The 10,604-nt window shown below is 46.4% G+C and overlaps 1 protein-coding gene across 1 annotated transcript; it reads right to left on the reverse strand.

Moving 5' to 3' along the window:
• Window positions 1–2,153: 2,153 nt before the first annotated feature.
• LOC119398017 (uncharacterized) lies at window positions 2,154–3,183 on the reverse strand. Its single transcript, XM_037665287.2, has one exon. The coding sequence runs from the start codon at window positions 3,032–3,034 to the stop codon at window positions 2,165–2,167; it is 870 nt and encodes a 289-aa protein (XP_037521215.2). The 5' UTR covers window positions 3,035–3,183; the 3' UTR covers window positions 2,154–2,164.
• Between the last annotated feature and the right edge of the window lie 7,421 nt (window positions 3,184–10,604).

Raw genomic sequence — 10,604 nt, forward strand, 5'->3', positions numbered from 1 at the left:
CAGGCGGGTGCCCGCACTCGATGAGGGCGCCCACCTGTCTGAATGTGCGTCTCTCTTTTAGAAAAACTGGGGCGCGCCCGGCCACTCATTGTACTAAACCGTTCTGAAAGTCCCGAGTAACTTGTGAGCATGCAGGACTCCTGCTGAACCCTCGTAACCTTTGTCACAACTTCACGTAAATGTTAAAGCCATAGTAAAGAGATAAAGAAGTACCGCGGTAAAGAGATGCAGTTCCCAGAATTTCCTTGTTACAGATTTTATTCGAGTCAGTCCAGTGTTATCCTTCAAGAAAAGATTCCACGCGTACTTGAACAGGCGGAATTGCAGTTAATCATGATCCTGAATCTCCCTTTTAAGGTAGTAAATCTTCGGGACCGCAACTTGTTATCCAAAGGTACTGACTCATTTTCATTGACAGGCTAACTGGTGCTTATCCGTAGCAACTTTTAGCGTGACAAGACGACACAAGGAAGACTCATCTTGTCGCACTAAAAGGTACTATGCATGCATGGACTCCTCGATAGAAACGGAAGAGAGAAAAAATACTGGGTAACTTAACGTACGTTTTTATTCTTTTTTTTTTCGCCGGAGGCGGTTAACATCTTTACTCGAGGCATAGTCATGGTTTGTACCACGCACCTGGGTCGTGTCGACCTGTCGGAGCTTGTCCTTAGCGCCCTGTGATGTCAGCAGGGGAAGTCAAGGGTACAAATTTTAACGATACGCCACCGACCTAAGCCAGGTCGATCGCCTCAACACATCAACGAATAGCAAATACAGCCACAGACATATAAAGATCTACTGAGGAAAAAAACGGTATATATCAAGCGAATATCCATGTCCATGCATGGGGCTGTGTTGCTCTGTGCACAGGGCCCGAGAATAGATTGATCGGTGGGTTCAGCTTAGGCATCGCGTCTCGTCCATTCTCGATTATATCTCGCCTAGGCCTTTTACTTTCCATAAGTATACAACGGAACAACGAGATCTTATCTGGAAAGTGTTTATGAACTCGGCGTGCTTTTTATTGTTTTTTTGTGGTGCAATAGCACAACTATATCGAGGCGACAAAAAAGTGCGTTGTCAATCGAGAGCTCTTATCGACAAAGTCGCATACCCTTTCTATTATAGTGCTCGCTTTACGGTTGAATTTAGATAGTGGACTTCGAAACGGGCTTTTCGCCTGCGAATATCGATTCCCTCTAATCGGCAGCTAATCTGTGGTCGAGAGAGTTTAGCTCGTTAGTATATGAAAGGCCGCACCTGAAATGCAGTCTTTACGTGCAGACCGATCAATAGGCGCACTTTGCAACAGGCAAGCGAGACAGCGTTAATCTGAGCGATCTCTCGTATCTGTAATAATGGGATAGGAAGGGAAGTTTTCACGGGCGTGCGCTCCGTGCATTCACTCCCCTCTTCAGCCTGTCAAAGTCTATATTGTGGATACAAGCTTCATTTTGAATATACTGAACTTATGCAAGTATTTTGCGCAGGGAAAGCCTTCAATCGATCGATCAATCAATCAATCAATCAATCAATCAATCAATCAATCAATCAATCAATCAATCAGCTTCAATTGTCTATTATGCATGTAATGACCGGTTATTATTATGCAGGTAGGACCCCTTTAAGAGTTGTGGCAGGGGTCCGTATTTTAACCTAAGTTGTTAGTATTGAACTACAAGGCAGGCAAATACAAATACATACAAATGCCAGAATAGCTTTGTTAAAAATTCGTGAAAATTGTTTTAACACGAAAGTGTTTTATGCCGGGGTCCACCATGACTTTCATTACGTATTTCCGTCACGGAAATACGTCAGCAAAATGAACGCCATGAGATGGCAAAGAAAAAAAAACTATAAGAAAAAGTTCCGTTTACAGGAGTTGAACCCGTGACCTCTAGCTCTGCGATGATGGCTGGCGGGCGCTTAGCTCACTGAGCTACGACCAAACACTACGCGGAGGCTACATGAACGCGCCTTTTATCTTTTTTTTTTTTTTTTTTTTGATCATGGTATTTAATAGAATGCGTATGAAAATAGTACACAGTATCACAACAGTAGAGTTACACTACTACAGTCACTTAGCGACAATGAAAGTACAAGCACTTCCACAAAACTGGAAGACTAACTTATAGTCCTTCATTCCAGGGAGAGTTCTTCATCAGGTGTTGCACAGAAAAGGTGGCGAGGCTAAGCACCTCGCCAATATTGTGTACCAGTCCGGTCTGAAATCAAGTTCGTCGTAAACTTCTTTTAAATTAATAACCATTCGGGTGAAATGTATACGTGACGAGGTGATCGGCTCTGCGTTGCGGTCCTGCATTCGCGTCTTCCACAAACTGTGCATACCAATAACAAGGAACATATCGTACGGCACTTCATCAAGAGGTGTTGGCATCAAATAACGAATAGTGTACGAATTAATTTCAAATTCTTTCTGCAGAGTTCGCTGAAGGACATCCCAGAAAAGAATCGCATCTTTGCAGCTCACGAAGCAATGCTCTATTGTTTCAGGTACATCACAGAGACGGCAGTTGACCGACGATACAAAAATGCCTTTTGTTTGTAACCATGTTTTTACGGGGAGTGTTTCAGAATGGAGTTTATAGAAGAATGTTTTTGAATTGGGAGATATATACATTTTTTGCACTCGTTTCAACACATCATGGCCTGGAAGATCAAAATATGATGATCGGTACAGCGGAGGTGGGAAGAGCATAGATATTAAGTCCTTATATAGTGTTTTGCGTGATACAGTATACAAATATTCTGTTGAAAATCGGGCTTTAAGAAATCGAACAGCAGAGTAAACTTCCTCCATAAATCCCCACAGGCATGGACGTGCGGAGAAGTTTGAGGAAACAACCAAGTCAGGGAAACAATTAACAAAGTTAACTTGCAAGAACGAACGAATGATGGGATGGGAATTGTCACGGAAAAAGAAGAAGCGTGAAACTGTTTGCCATAGATACAAATGTATTAAACCCAAACCACCGTCACTAACTTGTCTGAAAATGTTGTCACGACGCATGGGCTCAAAAGTCGAAGACCATATGAACGTTGCAAATATACGATGGAAGCGTTGCACGTAAGACCTAGCACAATGAATAAGCTGCAGCACATAGTAAAGCTTTGTTGCTAAAAAAGTATTACAAGCTTCGGCTCTCCCAAAAATGGAAAGGCGATATGGAACAAATGCCTGGGCCTGCCGTTCAATCAAAGGGACACGTTCTTTCCAATAGCATGCACTGAATCTATACGCATCTAGTGGTACACCAAGGTACTTTGGTGGAATGCGAGTCCAGTTAACCCCTGCAAACTGGTTCGGCGTACTGCCCCATGAGCCAAACCATAATCCTAAACTTTTTGAGGAGTTTAAACGAGCTCCAGAAACAATGCCAAATTTCTCAATTTGAGATATCGCATTTTCAACACTTGGTTTATCGGTGCAAATGATCGCTACATCATCTGCATAAGCTAATATTTTAACTTCATTGCCTAATATACTGAATCCTCGGATACGACTCGATTGTACTATGCTCAAACACAGTGGTTCAAGATAAAGGGCAAACAAAAGTGGTGACATTGGGCATCCTTGCTTTACAGACGAGCCAATAGCAACTGATTTTGAAAGGTGACCATTAACAATTAGACGAGTCGAAGAATCGTTATAACAAAGTCTGACTCCGTTAAGTACTATGGAACCAATATTGACATGTTCAAGGAGAGAAAAAAGAAATGAATGGCTCACACGATCAAAAGCTTTTGCGAGGTCTACCTGCAACATTGCCAGCTGTTTTTGACAACTGTAGCAGTACTGAAGAACTGTACGCATGACGTGTATATTATTTTGTATGGAGCGACCTCTAATTCCACATGTCTGATGAGGACCAATAAGAATCGACATCGCAAATTGCAACCGATTTGATAGGACTTTCGCAAAGATTTTGTAATCAGCATTTGATAACGATATTGGTCTGTAACCCTCAACATTACGCAGTTTTTCTTTATCAGAGCTTTTTGGTATCAAGACCGTATGACTTTTACAGAAAGACCGTGGGAGCGTCTCCATGTCATAGCTTGTTTTGAATATATCCAGCAAAATCGGGGAAAGAGTAGTTTTAAACGTTTTGTAAAACTCGGCTGAAATTCCATCAGGGCCAGGTGTCTTCGATAAAGGTAGTTGATCTATTGCCTGTTCAATTTCCTGTATTGTAATTGGACTGTTCATGGCAGCACAATCATCGTCATTCAATGGGTTCAAAAGAGAAACAAAAGTAGCCTTTAGGTCGACATCCGAATCGCATGAAATGGCACTAAACAAAGCTTCATAGTACCTTTCAAACTGAAAAATTATGTCTGTTGTGTTTGTTATCAGAGTTCCGTTAGCATATAGATCAGGAATTGCTTTAGAAATAGCATGATTACGTTCATCTAGCAGAGCTTGACGTGTCGGTTGCTCAGAATTTAGTGTCCGCCTGTTTCGTGATCGAACACGTGCCCCTCTGTAGCGGATAGTCTCATAATGTTGTAGTTGACACTTAATGTTTTCGATGTCATTGGTGTACCCGCCTGGCTTTTCACATTCCATCTCATACAAGTTACAGAGGCTTTTAAGAAGTGTCTTTTCCTCATTCTTCCTGTAGTAAGATTTCACAGACCCAATCTCGATGGCTATTGAGCGAACCTCTTGTTTAAACAATTCCCAAGCAGCGAATATATGCAACCCCATAGAAAAAGATTTCATCTTCGCCGCTCTAACTCGATAAATAAATTCCTGATCGCGTAGAAGCTCTGAGTTTATCTTCCAGAGCGCCCATTGTGGTCGGAATGGATTTCGGCGTTTGGCACCCATTTGTCCAATAACAATGCAATGATCTGAGAACGAAACCGGTTCAGTGTTGCATGACCATTCACGAGAGATAAGTGATGATGACACGTAAATCCGATCAAGGCGAGCACAAGAGCCTCCCTGTAGTCTGGTATACGCAGTTACGTGACCCGAAGCATCTATGTCAATAAGCCCTGCGTTAGCTACAATGTCAGACAAAAGCTCGCCACTCTTATCTCGTCGACTATCAGGATTGCTGCGGTCGTTAGGATCACACACACAGTGGAAATCTCCCATTAACACAGTACATCGATCAGAAACAATTAGGCCAGATAAATTGTTGAATAAATCAAGGCGCTGTGAAACCTCATTAAACGCATATAGGTTAATGATTCGCCATGGCACCCCTTGCAATACAAAGTCACAGCAGATATATCTGCCTTCGTTATCGACACTGGTAGTAATGGCTGAACAGGGTAGGCCTTTTCGCAGAAACAACCAACAGCCCGCAGATAAACCGTTTGCATGTGAAACACAAACATTATAGTCACACAGGAAAGGGCGTAAGGCCCTCTCAGTCTCTTCGTCACTCTCGATCTTTGTCTCCTGAATGGCGACAAAGTCGAGGCGCTTTCGTGCGATAAGTCTACGGAGCTGCGCCTGTTTCTGCGAAGACCTAAGACCACGTACATTCAAAGTCGCAAAGTTGAGTCGCTCGGAGTGCGCCATGATGGTTACCTACAGTTATGCTTATTGTCCCATGTGGATGGATGCATAGATTGATGGATGGATGGATGGATGGATGGATGGATGCTATGAATGTCGCCTTTATAGCGGGGCGGTCACATGTGTGCCACCAGGCTCGAAAAAACAAAAAAATCACAGCATATCCACGGAGTGAATGATGATGAGTGGGCGAAGCTGCGGAGGTTCATCGGTAAACCGTGAATCTTCCGTGAATTCTGCCCAGTACATCATCACCGACGTGAAATCGGGCGCGTTTATACTAAAGGTTCGATGAGTTATGACGACTTGCAGCTCACTTTAATTTTACATGTACGCTGTGAATTTTCATTGTTTAGAAAACCATTGCTTTAGAAAACATCTGGCGTCTTTCGTTAAGCAGCTGGCGTCTTTTCGTTTTGCTTTAGAAACATCTGGCGTTCTTTCGTTTTGCTTTTACAAAACATCAGGCGTCTTTCGTTGGTTTATTTCATCAATCAACGGCGTTTTGAACAAAATTTTTATTGTTTAATCACGCACAGGAGAAATCTCACCAGGCACTACCTTGGAGGTAAAGAATGGCTGCTAATGGGAATGAGAGACAGAAGAAGTCGGCTTTTAGCTAACGCTGCGAATTTTTTATTGTTCAACAACGCACAGGAAAAATCTCCCACCGGCACCACCTTGGAGGTCAAAGCGTAAGACTGGTTACGCACTACGACTACTACGCCTACGACTACGACTACGAGGGACGAACGGGTGCCGCCTTAAGGAGCTTCGCCCCTAAAAAACTGCGTTGCCTCCGCACTTAGCTCCGGCAACGTGCCGTTGCTACGACCGTCCTATTCGGCGCGTTTCCAATTGAAGTGCAACTTTATCAACGCTTTAACACACCGCGAGGTGGCGGCTTTAGCCCAAGCCTCGCTCATAGAATCCATCCATTACGAAAAATAGCTACCCGACGCTCGCCTGGCTGTCGCACCGCGTTCCCCGCTGAAAATTAAAGGCCAGGCTAGAGGGAACACACGACGTTCATCGCGTTTCTCTTCGCGTTACACGACGCTTTGAAGGAGTGTATATCGAGAATCAGCGTTTACTATGTGTTTGTTGATGCCATCTTTGCGCGGCATTCACCATATGCGGTGTCCAGCTATATCTTGACAACTTCAGCTACCACAAGGGTAGCTTAATCATGATCATGGGTGGTAGTCGTCGGTAAGGAGATGTGCCACTAGGCGTAAACGTAGGAGCGTCCACATCAAGCGGTGCTATATCTGCCAAACAACAGTAGACATTGTACAAGCTCTCATATACCAATGCACCATGAACAATCAACTACTTCTGTGACGACACGTTTCATTTTCGTGTTGTACCGATTCCTATGACCGAGGGATCAGCCATATTTTTTTCCGTTACTGAGGTTAATCTTGTGAGTTATGTCCCTCAATTCGAATAAACCAAAGGGTGTAGTGATAGCAATCTTGGGGACGTCTTCCGGTGACACAGCTATGTGGCAAGGTGTACCTTTCGGGCGTTGTGACGCTGTTCAGCGCTCGATAGTCCCCGCAAGTGCGCCAGCCACCCGATGACCGCTTAGGACCCATGTGAAGGGGAGATGGCCAGGGTCTTGAAGAAGGCTGCATTATGCCCAACTCCTACACATGGTCGAATTCCTGCCGTGCCACCGCGAGTTTTTCAAACGACAATCGACTTGGTCGAGCGTGAATAAGTGGTCCAGTAGTGACGATGCGGTGAAATACGTCGTGTTTTACTGGGGATCCCACTTGGCGCTGGTGTGTCAGGTCAGAAAATTTGCTCATTATGGAAGTGAAGCGAAGAGGACCTGCTGGCTTGATCAGCATAGGGCAGAGCGGCGTATGTCTTGAAGGCTTGCCTATTACGTACGTCGCTTACACAAGAAACCGTTGTACCTTTGTAGCACAATTTGTAGTTTTTTTTTCGGTAGCAGTCGCTCACCGCGTCATGTGCTCGAGGAAATGAGCAGATTTCATTTCTTTGTTCCTTGAATTTTATTAAAATCTTTTGTATTCGATATTCGATATTTTTGGCCACTATTCGGCACTGTTCGAAATGACGCCGAAAATCCGCCCCGAGAGTGGCGAAATTCACGTCGGCGACCATGAAGATCCACCGCAGCGTTCTCTGCAGAACCAAAATGACTGTTAGGGAGCGGTTTCCGTAGGTGGCGGTGGCCGGGTCAACACCTTGCAGAGTTGATGTGTTTAGGTGCTTGCTGTCCACGGGTGATGCTGGGAGTACGCTCACTTTGACGCCTGTGTCGACGAGGAAGCGGAAGCCGCTGTTACCGTCGGTTAGGAATAATTCTGATGAGCGACGTTCTTGTATAGCAGCAGCGCCGGTCGCCGTCAGCACCTACCCGAGGCGTTTCCCGAGAGCTCGCAGGGTGGTACGCATTTGCGTGCAGCACTGCCGAATTTAATTGCGATGGTACCAACATAGTTTTTGGTGTTTCATAGACGACTGCGGAGCACTCTGGCTGGTTGACCGTGACGCGCTGGTGAGGGCGGCCACGGAGTCCACGAGACGCGAGATTTCGTTCTTCATCTCTTTAAGCTGCTCATGTGGAGACAGTTCGCTTGTGATGGCCGCGACAGGTGTGGGAGCTATACCGCCATCAACTTGTCGGCTAACTCGGCCAGTTTGGATAGATCGTTCTCATTTGCGGCAGTCATGACCTTCTGACGTTCTGGGGAATTTTCTGCAGAAATATTTTTCGGAGCAGCAGACTGTCAAGACGATCCACTTTGTTGCCCAATAATTGCTACATATGACCCAGCAGCTGGCTTGGCGTTCTGTCACCGAAGTTGGGTTCATGGAGAAGTTGTTGCAACCGTTGGCTGCTGGTGGGGAAAGCAACAGGTCTCGAATTTCGCTAGCGGTTGATGGGGGCAGACTGTTCACCCCATAATGGTAGTTCCTGGAATCTGCTGTGATGCGCCATGCAGCGAATTGTAATTCTACCTGAATGAACCACAATGCAGGATCCGCAGTCCAAAAGGGAGGCAGTTTGTCGTCGACGCTGGAGAGTGTCGGGACGTCGGTGCCTTGAGGTGTTTCCATAGCACTTGCTGCTCGTCCGGGTCACCACTGTTGTGCGGGACGCGAGCGCAGCTGGAAATCAGCGGACAGAAGCGAGTAGTGCTTCCCTGAACAACAAGCAACAACTAAACTTTATTTTCGTGATCGCACAGCCTCTACTGCTCGGTTGCTCACCCTCGCACCACTTACCTTTCCAGCACACAACGCGATAAGATTTTACCGACAGTCAAAGGTGGGAAAGGGTGTCTGGCCCCTGTTGTGCGACCGTGAGGCCGCCACAGTATTTATTCCTTGTTGCAGATCTTACTAGAGTCAATCCACTAATCTCGAAAGAACATTGTGTTCACATCTACTTGAATAGGCCTCATTGCAGTTTGCAGCGATCCCAGATCTCCCTTTTAAGGTAATAAATATTCGGCGCGGCAACTTGTTGTCCAATAGTATTGACTCTATAATTAAGGAAACAATGAAAGAGACGAACACTAGGTAAGTGGCCGCGCGCTTTTCTTTGTTTTTGTTTTGTCACAGGCGTTTAACATCCTTACACGGTGTATAGATATTGCTTGTAGCCCTCACCGGGGCCATGGCGACCAGTCGGAGCTAGTCTTCGGGACTCTGTGACGTCGACAAGGAAAGACAAAGGTGCAAACTCTAACGATACGCCGCCTATCTAAGCCTGGTCGATAACCCCAACAGAACAAATAGCGAATACAGCCACAGACATGTATATAGACAAAATAGCTATCCACAAGGCAAAACGGCATACACAGTCGCTTGTATGTCATCATACGGGCAGTGCGGAACAGAATATATTATTTTATCACAAACAATGAAGGGTACATACGAGGTGGAACCTTTCCCGCGTAATGTACATCCGCGGTACAATGTTGGCCGGCGAATGGCACGGGCCAAGTCTCTGCTTGACTTTGTTGTTAAATCCCCGGGAAAGATGGCTTTCGTCGATGCGGCGCAGTGTGGCCGCTCGGACAGCTTTGCGGCCGTGGTTGATCATCGCGGTCGCGTACTCAACTCGGCTTCCGTTAGGAACGTGTCTGCCTCCGTAGCAGAGCAGGTAGCGATAGCTCTAGCTATGAAGGACCCTTCGCGTCCTGAGATATTCACCGACTCTAGGGCTGCCCTCCGGGCCTTCGCTTCGGGTGCGGTCTCAAGAGAGGCTGCCGCTATTCTCAGTTCGAGGGGTGTAGGAGGCTTTCACACAATTACCTGGTTCCCGGCCCACATGGGCTCAGGGGTTCATCCAACAGTTCCCAACGTCAACGAACTTGCCCATAACCGTGCGCGAGAAATCACGTGCCGCGGCGGTGCGGGCGGGCCCGGAGGCGGCTTCACGGAGAGCTTCAGGGATCCACTTGGCACCTTCAACGAAGTTACTTCGCACTATCAACTGTCAAGGCGGCGATACCCCCTCCCGCATTCCAAGCTTACTAGGCCGCAGTCGTCGGTTCTCCGGATGCTGCAGGCAGGTTCCTTCCCGTCTCGCAGCACGTTTAGCCACTTTGCTCATAAATCCAGGATGTCCTAGCTGTGGGGTGGATACTTGCACACTCGTTCATATGCTCTGGCAGTGCCCGGCATTACTTAGCGCAGAGTTCAGCACAGAAGAGGACTGGGAGAAGGCTCTTAAAAGCCGCGAGCTCTCAGTCCAGCTGTCGGCAGTACAGGAGGCCTGCGAACGGGCGGAGGGCTACGATCTCCCAGTACCGGCGTGGGAGCGGCCAGCAACTGCGGCGGACCCCTCTTCGGGGTTTGTCTGATCGGGGTTCTCCAGGACCAAATACAGTTCATTTCATCATTATGAAGCTGATATCCATGCTCATGTATGCGCCTTTGCTCCTATACACAGGTCCCGAAAACTGATTGATCGGCGGTTCCTGCTTTGGCGTCCAGGCTCGTCATTTCTCGATTTTATGCGGTCTAGGCGTTTTGTTTTCCATAACTATACAAC

The sequence above is a fragment of the Rhipicephalus sanguineus genome, chromosome 6 (assembly GCF_013339695.2).
Source record: "Rhipicephalus sanguineus isolate Rsan-2018 chromosome 6, BIME_Rsan_1.4, whole genome shotgun sequence".
Classification (NCBI taxonomy): Eukaryota; Metazoa; Arthropoda; class Arachnida; order Ixodida; family Ixodidae; genus Rhipicephalus; species Rhipicephalus sanguineus.